Raw genomic sequence first — 19,021 nt, 5'->3', positions numbered from 1 at the left:
TTTTTCGATGTTTCGATTTTTCAGTTTTTCGACTCAGTTTTGGGATATTTTCAATTTACCTGTTTTCCAATTTTTCGTTCCTTTAGTTTCGAATTTTTAAATTTTGAATTTTTCGATTTTTCGTTTTTTTTTTTATTTCGCGGTCTTCGATTTTTCAATTTTTCGATTTGATGAATTTTTATTGTTCCGATTTCCCAATTTTTTTATTTTTTTTGAGATTAAATTTTTCGATTTTTATAATTTTCTATTTGACGTGGTCTCGATTTGTCCATTTTAATAATATTACGACTTTTCTATTTTTATTTCTCGATCTTTTCATGTTTCGATTTCTCGATGTAATTATTTTTTAATTATTCGATTTTTCGCGTCCTCGGAATTTGGATTTTCCAATAATCGAGTTCTCAATTTCCCGAAATTTCAGCTTTGGGTTCTTTCAGTTTCTTGATTTTTCAATTTTTTAATTTTTCAGTTTTTAGATTCTTTGATTTTTTGATTTTTAAAATTTTCCATTTTTCATATGGAAATATTGTTTTTGAAGTTTTGGTGTTTCTAAGGTTTCGATTTGTAGATTTTTCGAAATTTCGATTTCTCCATTTTTCAATTTTTCGACTTTTTTTTTCATGTTTTAATTTTTCAATTTCTTGATTCATCAATTTCTCGCTTTTTTAAACTTTCAATTATTCGACTTTTTGACATTTTAGCCCCCTGACTTTTCTGTTGTTCAATTTTTTGAATTTTTTAATTTTGGATTTTTAATTTTTCAATTTTTCAGTTTTTCGATTTCTTGATTTTTCAAATTTTCTCTTTCTCCTTTTCCATATATGTATCGAGATTTGGATGTTGCGATTTTTCGACTGATCAGTTTCCCGATTTTTCAATTTTTGGATACATCGATTTTTACTTCCCGAGCGTAAGCAAAGGAAGTATTGTAATCGAGTCCGTCGGCCGACTCTCTGCTTTTACGTTTTCTCGATCTTTCATGACCCCTAGAAGACGAAGAAATAGGTCTCCCATTTCCGTCTGTCTGTCCGTCCGTCTGTCTGTCCGTCCGTCTGTCCGTCTGTCCGTCTGCCGTGCCGGATTTTTATTAGACAGATAATCTCCGAAAGTACTCGACCGATTGTTGTGAAATTTTGTACTTATATTAAGAATATCATATAGATGGTAAAACGCTAACCAAAATTTGTTTAATCATCCCCACCACTAATGCGATGACGTCACTTCAAAATTGTACATAGTAAATGGGTTTTCAATTGTATAAAATAACATAGTCCTACACATGTAGTTTACAACTCTGAATCGACTTTTCACCCGAAACGTCCAGATTTTTGGAAAAAAAATCAAAATTATAAAACAACATTCTGAAATTTAATTTTTAATCTGCTAACCAGAATGCTTTGAAATGTTGCAGATGTTTTAGGGCTATAAAGAGCATCATAAATCTTTAGTCAAAAAATACTTGCTTATCCCCTCCAAAAACTTGATGACGTCAGCTCAAAAGTTTGTGGAATAAATCATATCTAAAATGTATAAAATATGATGAGTCTGTACTTGTGATCTATCACTCCATTCATATTTTTTGGATTTGCATATACAGGGTGACTCAAAAAAATTAATGAATGCGTAAATTTATTTTACTGATTTACTCAGAAACTACAAAACCGAATGCTTTGAAATCTTGCAGATGTTTTAAGGTTATAAAGAGCATAATAAATGTTTAGTCAAAATATATTTGCTTATCCCCTCCAAAAAATTGATGACGTCAGCTCGAAAGTTTGCCGAATAAATCATATCCAAACTGTAAAAATATGATGAGTCTGTACTTGTAATTTATCACTCCATTCATATTTTTTGCATTTGCATATACAGGGTGACTCAAAAAAATTATTGAATGCGTAAATATATTTTATTGATTTAATCAGGAACTACAAAACCGAATGCTCTGAAATCTTGCAGATGTTTTAAGGTCATAAAGAGCATAATAAATGTTTAGTGAAAGTATATTTGCTTATCCCCTCCAAAAACTTGATGACGTCAGCTCGAAAGTTTGCCGAATAAATCATATCTAAAATGTACAAAATATGATGAGTCTGTACTTATCATTTATCATTCCATTCATATTTTTTGGATTTGCATATACAGAGTGACTCAAAAAAATTAATGAATGCGTAAATATATTTTATTGATTTAATCAGGAACTACAAAACGGAATGCTCTGACATCTTGCAGATGTTTTAAGGTTATAAAGAGCATAATAAATGTTTAGTCAAAATATATTTGCTTATCCCCTCCAAAAACTTGATGACGTCAGCTCGAAACTTTGCCGAATAAATCATATCTAAAATGTACAAAATATGATCAGTCTGTACTTGTGATCTATCACTCCATTAATATTTTTTGGATTTGCATATACAGGGTGATTCAAGAAAATAAATGAAAGCGTAAATTTATTTTACTGATTTACTCAGGAACTACAAAACCGAATGCTTCGAAATCTTGAAGATATTTTAAAATTATCATAAGCATGGTAAATTTTTGATCAAAACGTATTTGGTCGTTCCCCATAAAAAATTTATGACGTCACCACAAAATTTTGCTGAATAAATCCTATCTAAAATGTACAAAATATGGTGAGTCTCTTCTTGTGATTTATCATTCCATTCAAATTTTTTCGATTTGCATATACAGGGTGACTCAAAAAAATTAATGAATGCGTAAATTTATTTTATTGATTTAATCAGGAACTACAAAACCGAATGCTTTGAAATCTTGCAGATGTTTTAAGGTTATAAAGAGCATAATAAATTTTTAGTCAAAATATATTTGGTTATCTTCTACAAAAAACTGATGACGTCAGCTCAAAAGTTTGCCGAATAAATCGTATCTAAAATGTACAAAATATGATGAGTCTGTACTTGTGATTTATCATTCCATTCATATTTTTGGATTTGCATATGCAGGGTGACTCAAAAAAATTAATGAAGGCGTGAATTTATTTTATCGATTTAATCAGGAATTACAAAACCGAATGCTTTGAAATCTTGGGAATATTTTAAAGTTATTATAAGCATGGTAAACTTTTGTTCAAAATGTATTTGTTCATCCCTCCTAAAAAAATTGATGACGTCACCCTTAAATTTTGCTGAATAAATCCTATCTAAAATGCAAAAAATATGATGAGTTTGTACTTGTGATTTATCATTCCATTCATATTTTTTAGATTTTCTTAAGAGGTGGTTCAAAAAAATTAATGAAGTAAATTTATTTTATTGATTAAATTAAAGGCAACACTTATTATTAGTATTACATCCCAACCAACCCAATTTAGTAGACACAAAATTTGTTAAAGGAAAAACTCGGTTGAAACATAAGGGTAGCACGCTTATTTACATCGACTTTAACATTACAGACCTGCATTTGTTTTATTCGTTCACTTGGTTCCGCGAATGTGAAATAGACATGTTTATAATCAACCAATTGTGAATTTCACCGTCAAGAATTAAAATAAAACCCAATGTTTTATATAATAAGCGGAAGTCGAAGCAATAAAACCGATGGTCGTTTTGTTTACAGTTTCTCTGTTTACCTCTCACGTATGCTGTTACGCTTGTCATCTTAAATTAAGAATGTTTATACATAAACGATTTTCAGTTGCCGTATACGTGAGTAAATTGTTTCGTTATTTTATTGATTATAAAAAATCAATATTCAAAACGACCCAATTCATTTTCCCGAAAATTTGGGAATACAATAATTTTATTCTTAGTATTACACTACATCTATCCCAACTGATATACGTGTCCTTGCAAAAATGTTGATGACGTCATCGCAATTTTTTTTAAATTCCCACTACAAAAATGTAATGAGAAAAAAACACAATAGGCATGCAGTCGTCAAGTTTCCGACAGCGAGGGAAGTACTGTCTAAACTCTTTAGACCAATTTTTTTTATTTTACGTTTTTCAATGTTTAATTTTTCGTTCGGACAATTTCGATTTCTCCCTGTTTCAATTTTTCAATTATTCGATGTTTCGACATTCTGATTTTACATTTTTGGATTTTCCAATTTTTCGATGTTTCGATTTTTCAATTTTACGACTCAGTTTTGGAATAAGTATTTCGATTTTTCGATTTCTTAAATTTTATATTTTTCGATTTTTTAATTTTTCGATTTGTTAAAATTTTAGTGTATCGATTTCCCATTTTTTTAATTTTTTTGATATTCAATTTTTCGATTTTTATAATTTTTCCATTTTTAAAATATTTCGACTTTCCTATTTTGATTTTTCGATCTTTTCATATTTCGATTTCTCAATGGCAGAATTTTTCAATGATTCGATTTTTCTCTTCCTCCGATTTTGGATTTTTCGGCATTTCGCTTTCTAGATTTTTGAATTTTCTAGTTTTTCGATGTCCTGATTTTTAAGTTTTTCGACTTTTCGGTTGTGGAATTTTAATTTTAATTTCCCTTCTTTAATTTCAGCTTTTTCGTTTTCTCAATTTTTTCAATATTGTTGGCGCTTTGGGAAAAGCTAATGTGACAAATACACCTCAACATTAATAACTCTGTGTAAGTTAAGTTGCCTCAGTTTGCATAAATTAAATCAAAGTTACAACTTGCCTATTTTTCTTGAAATTTTAAAAGCATTTTAAAACATTTTACTTAGCCAACAAAAACATACCACAGTGAAGATAATCACTGATAAAAAATTGATCGAAGGTTATTTCGATAGAATTTGTCACGGCCGTGAAGTAGAGTTCAATAAATCCTGCTTCTTTTAAAAATGATAAAATTTGATTTTGAAAATTTTTATATGTTTTAACGAATAGACCGTAAAAATATACAGATAACAGTAACAATAATGTAGGAAATAAAAAAGCCCAAGAGAGATCGAATGCGCGACGTTTCGGAGTCGCCCGTGGTGAATAGAATATCCTTGCGCGAGTGCTTACATAATTAGTATGTATAAAAATTTAGACTTTTTGCGAAAATTTGAATGCGTCGGGCAAAACCTTGATTCAAAAACCACAAATACAAGAGTATGTTAATTGATAAAATTTAAATCTTACTATGAAAATTTCTAAGGGAACGTTGGTGAGGATGGTTAGATACACTTTGATTAATATTTGATAAATATGTACACGATATTTCTAACACACATAAAATTTGAGAACAATTACACAGGCCGGCATGAATTTGGGGTTTGAATTCTTGTTAGTATTTTATGATAAGGATCACATACAATTAATATATCTGTACTTACTTTTTTCCAATCACGTATAGCTCATTTACAAAAAAATATGCTTACATTTTAAGAAAAATTAGCAGTACCGCACAACATTTTATTTTACTATTACTTAACTTTTATTTATTGGAATAATGTTAACGTATAAAAGCATCCTAGTGAGTTGCGAAACTAAAACCATAAATTCCCCTGGAAATGGTCTCTATTTTGCCTCAATTTTGGACATTTAAATCAAATCATTCAATGAAGACGTAAAATGGCTTCAACTTCATTTCGTTTTCATTGTGTTAATGAACCTGATAGTTTTTGTTATATTTGTGGTTGTTATGTTATTAAAAAACTTCGAAGAAACATTACTGAATTTGTTAAAAACGCATATCGCGTTTATTTTGGATTCGACATTGGAAATCAAGACAAAAATTGGGTTCCACATAAAGTTTGTCATACTTGTGTTGAACAATTACGGAAATGGTCCAAAATGGTAAAAAACGAAAACGTACAATGAGAAAGAAGTCGTAACTTTAAATATCACTAAAATATAATATTATAAATATGTCAATTAAATGAGTTAACATTAAAATAGTATTCATTCTAAGTATTTTTAGTTTTGCCCTGTGGTTTAAAAATCTTACGTGATAGAAAAAAACTGATGATACTTTTGGAATGTGTAGGTCTATACTAAACATGTCTACCCAAAATTTTTCAAACCCCAACCAAAAATCGAAATTTTGCAGGCCTGTGTTATTATTATCTGTCTAATAAAAATCGACACAGACGACAGACAGACAGAAGAGCTACTTTTCGTACTCTAGGGGTCATGAAACGTCAAATAAACACAAAAGTAGCCACTCGTTCGACGGACCCTATTGCAATACGTGTGCTTTAACAGTCCACACATACCTTTATATCACTGAAAAAAATTCTAGTTGTTTGTGTTGATTAACCGTTCTAAATTTAAAACTTTTCTTTTGAAGTAACTGAGAAGTTAAAGTAAAGCTGGTAAGCTACCACAGCCGCTACGTATGTATACAGCTGTATTTAAAAAGCAATGTCGGTTTGATGGTCCTTTTCGTTTGTATTCCGATATTTATACAAATGAATGCCATTTTAGTTAAAAATTTCCTATTGATTACTTCACTTTCGTCATAGTTGACCCATTTCTCTACATCAAAATACTGAAATATATTTGAAATAATTGAATCGCATGGTGAACAAGTACACCATTAATAAAGCGCTAAAAATAAATAAAAAAGCTTCAAAACCTCGAAACACGACTACACAGTTGAGTTCCCAATCACCCCTCGTGGGGTTCTTAGTTAGGTTGGTTAAGCCGTTGCAGGATATCTTTGTTTATTTGTCCTCGGGTGCTCTCGTTGGCAATTCACCTTTGTGTTTCCTCAACTTCGAGTAATTTTCTCCTGCCACTTTATCCACTGATTCTATCAAAAGTTGGTTGTCATTGCTAATTCTCGTCACTTCTCCTTTCATTTTATTGTAGCATTTCCGGTTTCTTTTTTATGAAAAACTTTAATACACTTTACCGTGTCGTGTTTAGTTTGGGTTTTGTTTCAAAGTGCTTTTGCAGGATGACGGAACTTGTTTCAGGGAAAGTTCTTTATTCCCTTGCTTCTATTTTTTTAATTTTCAGAGTTGGGGCCAAAATTAATTTTAAAATTTTTAATTTTCTTGCCCTTATTACTGCTTTTTTAAACTCATTTATTCAGTTACAATGTTGCCTATACTGGAAAAAGTCCGTTATTAACAATTATTTTTACATTTTGAATTCTCATAGCTAAAACTAAACAAAAAACGATTTTTTTCAATCAAAATTAATGTAAGAAAATCACCAAGTAATTGATTTCATTCACACGAGCCCCATATAATAATTTATAATTATTACCCTAATTGGCTATTACTTGTATGGGTAATTTTGTACGCACCGCCAGTTCGTTATAACAAATGTATGCTATTATAATAAGTAGGAGTATTAATTATTTGAAATGCATGTGTTGTTCGTTTATTTATAGCTTCCTGTGTATTTTTTCTCATGTCTTGTTATAGTGGTACGTAACCGTGGTCAACAAACAAAGAACTTTCCTTATCCGCTGTGTTTATGCATGTGTAAATTTAAATTCACAAATGAAATGCTAAACAATAGCAAAACACCGCAAGTGTCTAAAATTATTTTTAACCGTTTTAGATGCACATATTTAGAATTTAAAATATGTAGGAGCTAAAAGGTGAACTGTTCTTCACGTGGATCTATTTTTTTTAAATACACTGGGCACTGTTTTATAAGGTCATCAGCGACGTCTTTTCAAATAACTGAGGCAAGGAAAGGTTTGTCTAAATAACTTTGGATCAATTTTTTGTTACTTCTCGAGCTAAGTTAAGTTCACTTTGTCTTAATGTTTACCCCTAAAGTAATTTTAAAAATATAAAAATTCAAGAAAAAAATAAGACTTACTACGCAGATTTAATAAATAAAAATCTCATTTCAAGTATTCGACGATTTTTTTATTGATCAAATTAAGAACCTCATTTTCTCGAAAATGTGAGAATACCCAGGTCTTTATTTAATTATGATCAAATAGAATAAGAAACATATTCAAAATATTTTAATTTATCACTTTAGTCCTCTGTTCTGAGGAAACAACTCATTCAAATCAAACAAATTTCTACGTTACATTTTTTCAATATATAAACATGAACAACCGATCTTAAGCATGTACACTGATAATAATACTTTTTCTTTCGATGGTTATTTGCTTTGAATTTCAAAATTTCATGTCCGCGGACGGTACCCCTTTGGAATTTGCGCTTCCGTGGAACACTGAGTTCGACGTGTCATTTACACCACTGCTTTTTACTATACCGGGTGTCTGGAAAATGGTGGATTAACTCTTCAGTACGTTATGTACGGGTGTTTCGGGAGTCCCAAAAAAATAATAAAAACATTATTTATGTTGTAGATCACGAAAAAAACGTAATTTTATAAAAGTAAAATTGGCACCTAATGCGTGAACACCTCCGGCTTATTTTCTGATTTCTGAGTAACGATGGTGATTGAAATCCATCTTTTATTTTTTTAGGACAATAACCGTAATAAACAGTAGTCATTAACCGTTGTGCATTATTATTAATGAAGCAAGCTGTTATTTTTTATTAATAAATAAACAAAAAAAAATTATAAGACATTTATAAATTATAAACAAAAACAAACCAATAAAAGAAAAATCCATTAAAGTATAACCAACTAAACACTAGAGAAGAAGTTCAAAATTCCTGCTTGGTGCATATAAGTAAGCTCGTAATGTTTCCAAATTTGGATCATTTTTTGTAAAAGTATGCTAAGTTTAGCTTTTTTCTACTTTTATGAATAAACAGTATATATAGTAGCCCACCCACCTCTTCATCATTTCAGTGACTACTCTTAATATTTTCCAGTTCTATCTTAGCAAGTTTTAGCTCCGCCTACCCGGCCTTTATTTGCTTAGAAGATATATCATTTGCCACAGTCTTATTTTAGCGAATACTAGCGCTACCCACCCACCCTTTATTTTTTTAAAGAGTACGTCATTTACCAAAATCAGTCTTACGTTAACAAGTACTAGCCCCCCCCCCTCTATTTTCTTAGAGGGTATACAATTTGCCAATCATATCTGGTACTTATCAAGTAGTAGTTATCAAGTACTAGTTAAGATAAAATTGATTTTGGCAAATAATATACCCTCTAAGAAAAGAGAGGGTGGGTGGGCGGGGTTAGTAATTGCTAAGGCAATACTGACTTTGGCAAATGATATATCCTCTAAAAAAAGAGAAGGTGGGTGGGCGGGGCTCGTAACCATTACAATAAGACCGACTTTGGCAAATGAATCCCTCTGAGAAAAGAAAGGGTGGGTGGTGGGCGGGGCGAGTACCTGCTAAGATAAGACTGATTGTGGCAAATGAGATATCCTCTAAGAAAAGAGAGGGCAGGTGGGCGGGGCTAGTAGCAGATGAGATAACACTGACTTTGGCAAATGATATACTCTCTAAGAAAAGAGAGGGTGGGTGGGCGGGGCTCGTAACTGCTACAATAAGATCGATTTTGGCAAATGTCATAGGGTCTGAGACAAGAAAGGGTGGGTGGTGGGCGGGGCGAGTACCTGCTAAGATAAGACTGATTTCAGCAAACGAGATGACTTAAATCACATCTTAAAAAAATTAATTAAACAAATATAAAAAAAGACACTAGAAGCTCCAAAGTACTTTAATTAACTCTCAACATTTTAAACGTTGGGTTTTGAAAATTTTGACAATTTTTGATAAAAAATTTTGTATAATTTTTCAAAGAAGCGGGATTTGTTGGATTGTACAGTGGCGGAAATTTAAAGTCGGACACCAAGCTGACATTTTCATGGCATTTTCACCAATTTTCATCATCTCCAGAGTGATTTTATGTTGAATCAAATTACAAATTTCTAGTTTCCTATGATTCTTTATACTTATGAAACAATAATAAAGTCATATTTTGAGTCGTTAAAAGTTCTGCCCGACTTTAAATATCCCTCACTGTACTTCAAGTGCGAGAGAGCTTGTGTCGAAGCAACTTTCGAACAATTTTTTTAGCTTTTGTTAATGTACAGGAGTATTTAAATTTCAAAATTAAATTTCTTCTACACGAAAACAATAATTAAACACAAAGTTTTATTGCAAATATTAAATTATTAATGTTTGAATATATTAAAATAAAATACATCAGAGACACCTAAAACAGTGAAACAAAATAAGACACTTGAGGGGCCACCGTGTACCACGAATTGATGTGGAATAATACAACAACTGGGCAAATTCATAGACCAACTTCTTCAGAAAATCGGTATGTTTTTGGCGAATTCTCCCATATATTACTCTAGTTTTGATCGTTTACATTTACGGTGGATGTTTACAATTGTTATGAGTGACATCTGTCAGCGGCTTATTATTTTAACTTGTGATGATTAACATAAAAACGGTAATAAAACTCGATAATTAAGTTTCAAACGATTTTTTTTTTGCCAGTGTTAATCTTGGTTCATGGCCCTTTCAGTGCTTTCGTAGCGTCGAATTTCATCTATCTACCCTTTTCTCAACAATCTCAACCAATACTGTTTCTAACGGCAGTGGTTGGAAGTAATTCAATTCCTTTTCAAGTAATGAATAATTGTAATGCATTACTTTTCAAAAAATGTAAGAGTAATTTTAACGAATGACTTTTTTTGAACAATTCAGCTACTTTTACAATTACTTTTAACCTAAATACTCAAAAATATTGTTTTGCTTCTCTCTACGAATCGTCTACCTGACCCGAAGAAGATTAACCCATTAGGGAGTTAAAATCTAAAACGAGTTTAACACAGAATTTGTTAAGGGTCCCCAGTCGTCGCCCGCAAAATCGGTTTCAGTGAGAAGAATTATTTTTTGTAACTATGCAACCCAAAGTACCGATCCACCGAGGTAGCGACCCAAAAACACGAGAGATTATGGTCACTGCAGGGAGTCCGTCATCAAATGCAAATCGGTAAACAACACCAGATAAGCTTATTTATTTTCAAATGAAGGGTACAGGGAAATAACCATCGAAATCCATTTGTATGTATTTTGAAAGAAATTGAGTTGATACTTAGTTTAAAATGCTGCGGAAAATAGATTGAGAAACCCACAAGGTTCAGTCTAACACAATTTTTTATTTTCTTTATAATGTTTTAAAAATATATAAAATAAACTGTTTATGTTCAAATATAACAGCAAAAAAAAAATGGTGGAAAGTTGTTTCGACAGAACTTCCCTCGCACCTAAAATACAATGAAACATATCCAGCATTTTCGAGTTAAATTTTTACTTTAGGTACACAATTTTGTGAGGAAATTATCAACATTTTGCAAGGACACGTAAATCAATGTGGATTAGACTAAAAATAACAGTATTCCCAAAATTTCTGGGAAAATGGAGTGAGTCGTTCCTGATTTAATCAATAGAGTAAATTGACTCATTCATTAATTTTTTTGAGCCACCTAGGTATATAACCAAATCTAAAAAATTTGAATGCAATGATAAATTACAAGTAAAAGCTCATCATATTTTGCACATTGTTAGTAGAATTTATTCGGCAAAATTTTGAGATGACGTTATCAATTTTTTAGTAGCATAATCCTGAACTTGTGGTTTATAAATACATTACTGAGATTTTTCGGCTTTTCGGTTTTTCGATTTTTCAACTTTTGATGTTTCAATTTTTCAGTATTTTAATTTTTGACGTTTTCAATTTTTACATTCTTCAAATTTTCGATTTCTCCATTTTTTTATTTTTCGATTTCTCAATTGTCCGATGTTTCAATGATACGATTTCGCAACTTTTCAACTTTTCGATATTTTAATTTTTCAAAATTTAAAATTCTAGATTTTTCGGTTTCTCGAGTTTTCAGTTCTTCTATGCATATTTCAGTTTTTCAATTTTCGGAATTCATTAAATTTCTGATTTTCCATTTTTTTTTAATTTTTCGATTTTCCAGTTTTTCGATGTTTCGATTTTTCAATTATACGATTGTTCAATTTCTCGATTTCTAAATTTTAGATTTTCCAATTTTAATTTTTTTTTATTTTTTCATGTTTGGACTAGGTATTTATTATTGCTAAAAATAAAAGTAAAAAATAACTACCAAACTTGTAACTAAAAATATGTAAAAATTAATAGAAAGTAGAACACATTGCTGCTAAAACATAAAAATAACTGTAATTTCCCAAAAAAATCTATTGCATGATTACTGTTCCACAAGCATTGCTAATTTAGGACGTTGGTATCAAACGCAATGAAAGCATTAATTCTTAGTTAAACAAAAAAATAGTTGCGTGTCAAAATAGAGTGAAACATGTGAGATGTGTGTAAACAAAAGCATCTAAATAATAACTATTTCCTGCAGAATTTCTGGAGGCTTATAGAGTCGACATTGGCCTGAGCGCGCTCCGGTCTGTGGATCATACAAGTTCTCGGTCGACGATGTATCTAACGAGGCAGTTGAAATACCTGATATGTCACAGCGCAAAAAGTATTTCTCAAAAAACTTTCAAACGTCGATGTATTTTTAATCGAACAAAACACAATTGGCGAACGCAATAATCCAGTATGGTGCGCAGAAAAATCCCTTAGACTAACCGAACGTTATTTTGGTAAAATTTGCAAAATGAGAGAACAAGTAATACGGCTAATCCTATTGTATTGTGAAAAACATTTTACATCCCTGCAAATCTAGTTCAACATGTACTCTCCCAAAATCTTTGCATAGAAAATGAAGCAAGGGCAACTGAAGCATTTGCAGTAACACCAAACTGACAATAAGACAATGCGGTTTGTACATTCTTAGCGGTATCGCCAGACGGCTTAATAAACAAAAACGCTATCGTAGAAATATATAAAATGTCCAATTTAAATAATGCTTAATTCAACGAGATGATAAATTTTGGGAAAATAATATGATAGAGCCCTAGAAAAATTTTATTTATATGCCTTACCTCCGGAGAGAATAGATTCTCGTTATTAAACAAGTCTACCCATTAGACAAATTGTAAAGAAAAAATTGTACAATTAAAATTTTTTATTTGCATTCGCGTCATGTGTAGTTCATATAAATCTTTTGCCCTTCTAGTATAACCACACACAGAAATAAATAGTAATATTGGAATAGGTTTACTGTAGATATCACGTAAAAAACGTGCCTATAATACCTATAAATATATATAACCTCATAGATGGTGCGGAAAAGAGTAACAAAAAATTAAATTTAAATAAATATGATTGTTCAGGTAAATAAGTGTTTAGTGAAGTGATGAGAATCTAAATCTTGTCAGTTTTGTGTATTGATTAATATATAAAATGACAGATTAATAAAAAATATTTGAATAATTTTTTGAAAGAAAATATTTTAGTAGAATGTATAAAATTATAAAAATTTGCATACTTTTAAATCAAATTATATCAGCAATGAAAGAAGTCAACTTGTAAAAGAGTTTCAATAATGTTGGTCAGCTAAGAGTATTTATGAGTTTTATGACCTAAAGTACCTGGACTGATTACCTGAAAGGGTCGGTCGGCAAAGCTCCCTGCTGTGTAAAATTCAGCCATTTGTTAAAACGGAAAACTTTGTAAATAGGGTTGCCTAGTTTCACTTTATTTTCATTATTCAGTATTTTTTTAAAAAGCAAATATTTTGATAAATAGCAATTTTAAACAAAAACGACCAGGTCTTCCCCATAGAGCTCAATGTTGTCTTTGCACTGATATAAAAGTTGAAGCGAAAAATGCTCTCTCCTCGTTTAAAAATGCAATTTCCTTCGAAGAATGAACGATTAATTAAACACTAAACAATCACTTATTTTAAAAAATATTGTGTCTTCCCCAGAGATTTAGACATAATTTATCAATTGAAATGTCGATCTTTTTTTCAAAGTTGAAATTACGCCCGTAAAATGAAATTTTATTTAGCTCATTTTTCGGTCTGCTACTGGGCACCCTTAAGAAACCACATAACCATAATATATACAAACTCTTCATCATTTTAAGGGTGAGCTAAAGCAGCATATTCCAGCATAGGGAAATACATATAAACTTCTGCCCAAGTTTTTCCCAAAAGTATACGTCCGATTGTAATAAACTTCACACCGTTGAAATGAGCGTAAAAAACCCTACCCGGACTGCTTCTCCGTTTTTTAAATTTTGTTGTCAAAAAACTACAACGCGTTAAAATTGGGATGAGTATGAGATTATCTGGTTTTCGCTATTTATGAATCAATTTTAAATTTTTAGAAAGGTACATTAGTAGAAATTGTATTAAAAAATCCATTGCGCTTTACAGAAATAAAATATCTTAATAAATAATTGAGTAAACGGGGCAGAATATTTAAAATTTGTGGTCAAATAAACTTCAGCCATTTTCTGGTCCACTGAAATCTATAACAGGTAACCGATAGACCCCGTCCTTCTAAAGTTTTCAAATTTAATCTCGTAAGTCACAACGCCAAGTAAGAGGCAATTAAAGACAGACTTTTAAGTTTACATATCTTGTATCCCCCTTCTAAGTATTTAGAAGCATCCTTTTTATTAAAGAATAGAAGATTTGCGTCCGCGTCAAATTTTTCAAAGCGCAAAAAGCAATTTGTAATTGCAAGCATTACTTTTTAAAAGTAATTGTTCCAATCACTGTCTAACGGCAAGTGTTACGCCAATGGTTTTATCCCTAACGTCACAACACCTTTTCCGCGCAGTCGCACTGTCACCGCGTGTAATAAACCCCGCATTACCAACCGCCGACACTTTCCCACACCCCTAGACCCTTACCTTGACAACCTGCGCCTGCCCCAGCCTCGCCGCCACGTGCAACGCCGCCTGTCCATGCAGATCGTGCAAATCGAACAGCGGTTCCGGACTCTGCTCGCTCGACGACGACGCCAAAGACATCTGTCAACCAAAACAAAAGCCAAGTAAGCGCAAAAACCTCACGCTCCATCCGCCCGACAACAATAAAAACGCGAAAAATTCCCACAATCCCAGCCGACTAAAAAAACCGCTACACTCACTTGGCTTTCGTACTCGCATCCTTCCACATCCGTCTGCTCCACGGCGCCGGCCTCCAGCAGCAGCTTGAGCACCTTCTGGTCGGTCGGCAGGAAGGCGCCGAAGTTCACGCCCGCCATCTCGTTGCCCTCGAGCAGGCACTCCTCCACGTTGCAGCCGCTGAGGATGAGCCAAAGGACGGTGAGGGTGTGCACGTCGAGGGCGTTCTTGCTGGCCTCGAGCGTGCTGCTCACGGTGGAGGCGTCGTTGGCGGCTGGCGCGGAGATGTCGTGGGGCTTGGACAGATCGGATTTTTTCACCTTGTTGACTTCGGCGTAGATGGGGTTCTTGTCCACGGTGGGGCTCTTGAGGTTGATGTTGTCAAATTTGTCGGTGACTTCTTCGAGGCTGTTTTCGGTTTCGATGAAGCTGGTGTCGAGGCCTGGAAAATGACAAATGGACAAAGTAGAAAATTATGTATCATTTTAAGGTTGGCCGATCAACATAATTTGTAATCGAATTATTTCTTCTCCGAATTGATACGTTTAATGCTGTGTCGAAAGTTACGTCGCAGAAATTTTTTTAACAAAATTTTAGATATAATTTTGTATAGCTAATATGTGAAACAGGATTTCACAACAAGGGCAAAAACTGAAAACCTTTAATACTGATTTTTAATTTTGATTTAAATTCAATCTTGCTGCACATTCATTCAGAAATGACATTGCGTTTATGCTGGAATGGTATTTTCGAAATTGACAGCGTGTGGGAGTACTCAATTCAACAACATCATCGATTATGCCCATTTTTGCAACTCATTAAAACGATGTGTAACTCCAAGAAACTTCGCCTCTACAAAGAAAAGAGGGAACTGGCGGATCGAAAGATAAGAAAACTCGTTGAAGATGAGAAGATATTGAAATGAAACACATGGCCGTTGGTTGATAATTTTGAAAAGCATTGACATATATTGCAAGTGCCAACCACTTTAAGATTAATTATACTTTATACAACGTCAAAACAGTGTTTACCATAAAGAATTAAATGGCAATTAAGTAACTCGTTCGTTTTACGCACCATTGAATATTGTGATAATTAGTACATTTTAATTTTTTACTTCACAGTGAAGGTTGCAAATATCAAGAAAACACCTATCTAATAAGATTTGCTTTAAACATCCTTTACAGGATGCATACACTATAATACAATGTATATTATAATCTTAATTCATGGCTTCCTTACAAATAAAATATCCAGCTTTTTCGAAAAATTATACAATTAGATTTTGTGATATTTGTTTTGTGATCACCTCTATAATTGCAAGGGATTGTGCAAACTGCACAAGTATAGATAAAGTAAAAATAGAAATTCAAAACAAGCTTTAACGTCAAGTGTGAGTTTATACGAATGTTCCGAATATTATTGTCATTATTCTTGTTAAATAGAAATGCATAATCTCACCTTTTCGAGAAAATGTGGTGACTCGTTCTTAACTTGATCAATAAAAATTTGTTATGACGTCATAAACAGACGTAATACACAGCGCGAGAGAAAAAGAGAAAAAAAATCGGCCAAGTTTGCACCAAATGTGGGACCGCCGGTTCGCATGCTAAAGCTGTAAAACATCGTTCACTGTAAGATCAACAAAGGTAAACCACCCCCTTCTGAAGTGTGCATGTTACGCTACTGACTGACAGTCCGTTGTAGGATTCTGATGACTCACCATGTTGAACTTAAAATAATCCATCTCTAACAACCCTTGTCCTTCAACACTAGGTAATAGCAATCTGACGCTGAAGTGTTTATTTATGTGTAAACATCGAAAGAATCTCATCTAGAAATTAGTTTGACTTGAATGAGTTTGTCTTTTCAAAACACAGGAGTAAAATTATTAATTAAACGACAATTGAACAAAATGATCTGAATATTACAATTCTTATTTTATCATTGTATACAAACGTGCGTATTCGTCACATTTTCGAGACGTCACCAACATGGACAATACTAGTCACAACGTATTACCAGTGCAAGAAAAAACAAGGAAACGTAAATCAACTTGGATTGGTGCAGTGCAATACTACAAATAACAGTATTGTATTTCCAAAATTTTCTGAGAAAATGGGGCGAGCCGTTCCTGATTTAATCAATATAATAAATTGATTAATTCATTAATTTTTTTTGGGCCACTTGTTTAAACAAATCTAAAAAATATGAATACAGTGATAAATCACAAGTAAAAACTCATCATATTTTACACAATTTGGGTAGAATTTATTCATCAATTTTTTGGGGGGAATAAATAGATATCCACAATAACTTTAAAACATCTGCAAGATTTCAAAGCATTCAGTTTTGCAATTCTTGATTTATTCAATAAAATAAATTGACTGATTCATTAATTTTTTTGAGACACCCAGTATAAGGAAGTCTAAAAAATATTAATGCAGCAATATTTTGAGACGACGTCATCAGTTGTTTAGAGGGGATAAGCAAATACATTTTGGTCAATAATTTACCATGGTTATGAGAACTGTAAAACATCTCCAAGATTTCAAAGCATTCAGTTTGGCAGTTCTTGATTAAATCAATAAAATAAATTCACGCATTGATTAATTTTTTTTGAGTCACTGTATAAGTAAATCCAAAAAATGTGAATGGAATGATAAATCACTAGTATAGATTCATCATATTTTGGGCATTTAAAATATAATCTATTCGGCAAAATTTTGAGCTGACGTCATCAATTTTGAAGGGGATAAGGAAATATATTTTGATTAAATATTAAATTGTAAAATGTTGTTTTATAATTTTGATTTTTTTTTTTTTCTAAAAATCTGTACGTTTCCGATAAAAACTCAATACGGCGCCATAAACTACATGTGTAGGACTATGTTATTTTATACAATTTAAAACCCATTTACTATGTACAATTTTGAAAATTTGACAACAATCGGTCCAGTACTTTCGGAGATTATCTGTCTAATAAAAATCCGGGACGGCAGACAGACGGACGGACAGACAGACAGACAGAGAGAGAGACGGAAACGGGAGACCTAAGTCGGTGGACGGACTAGATTACACAAAGGTACAGCAAAGTTTCGAATGGAACTTGCGACCGCCGGTCCGCATGCTAATACCTTAGCCGCAACCTTACGGACGGTTATACTCTCAGTGTTAAAATGCTATTATACTGTGTTAATTTTTTTGCAAAAATTTTAACGTTTAGGGAAAAACTCGAAGCTGATTCATACACCACAAGCGTAGGAATATATTGTTGTTTAACATTTAAATCATTTTAATTAGAATTCTTTGAGATGACGTCATCAAATTGTTGGTGGGGACGATTAAACAAATTTTGGTTAGCATTTAACCATTTACATTATATTCCTAATCTAATATACATACAAAATTTGACAACAATCAGTCCAGTAATTTCGAAGATTAGGTGTCCAACAAACATCGACAGAAACGCCAGACAGACAGACGGAAACGGGAGATCAATTTTTTCGTATTCCAGTGGTTATGGAACGTCGAGAAAACATGAAACTGGAAAGTCGCCCGATAAACTCAATTACTATACTTTCTTAGCTTACGCTCGGTAAATAAAAATTAACAATTTCTTCTTTTATCCACAAAAAATTTATATCGGGTTATTTTGATGGGGTTGTTTTGTTGCTGAGCTATTTTGTCGGGGCTACTTTGACGGGTCATGATGTCTAACATAAATCGACACAGACGACAGACAGAAATAATCGAGAGGCTACTTTGTTCAGGTGATAAAATGAATAATTTTATTGATAAAATAAATTCCCTCATTCATTAATTTTTGGGAGTCATTCCGTAAAAGCAAATCTAAACAAGGTGTCACTCACAGCAACCATAAACATCGAAAAATCAAAGAAAATTCCTCCACTATCGAGCACTCGATTTTGCATTGACACCAACGCATTATTCTAAGAAACCATAAACCTTAAAAAATAGATCTTGTCAATACAAGAAATGGGTTCTGTTTAACTACGAGAAATTTGATTAATAAAAATTATAATAATAACAAACGAAATCAAGGCAAATTCATAGACTACAAGAGTCTTATTCTATAAAATTAAATGGCATGTACTAAGCAAAATTTAGAGAGGACGTTATCAAATTGTTGATGGGGATGATTAGATAAACTTTGGTCAACATTTTACCATCTACACACTATTCCT

At 32.3% G+C, this 19,021-nt stretch overlaps 1 protein-coding gene across 6 annotated transcripts in view; it reads right to left on the bottom strand.

The window, feature by feature from the left end:
* The window catches only part of LOC135141962 (ankyrin repeat domain-containing protein 50), a 71,123-nt gene that overhangs the window by 31,359 nt on the left and 20,743 nt on the right, over positions 1-19,021 (bottom strand). For all 6 annotated transcript variants that reach the window (XM_064073578.1, XM_064073581.1, XM_064073582.1 and 3 more), the window contains exons 3-4: positions 14,837-15,255; positions 14,598-14,717 (exon numbers count right to left, since the gene is read on the bottom strand). In XM_064073578.1, the coding sequence (XP_063929648.1) occupies positions 14,598-14,717; positions 14,837-15,255 (539 nt within the window). The remainder of the gene's footprint in view (positions 1-14,597; positions 14,718-14,836; positions 15,256-19,021) is intronic.

The sequence above is a fragment of the Zophobas morio genome, unplaced genomic scaffold, assembly GCF_036711695.1.
Source record: "Zophobas morio isolate AGI-343-1 ecotype UQ-CSIRO unplaced genomic scaffold, CSIRO_AGI_Zmor_V1 ptg000046l, whole genome shotgun sequence".
Lineage (NCBI taxonomy): Eukaryota > Metazoa > Arthropoda > Insecta > Coleoptera > Tenebrionidae > Zophobas > Zophobas morio.
This window is presented reverse-complemented; position numbering and strand designations above follow the sequence as displayed.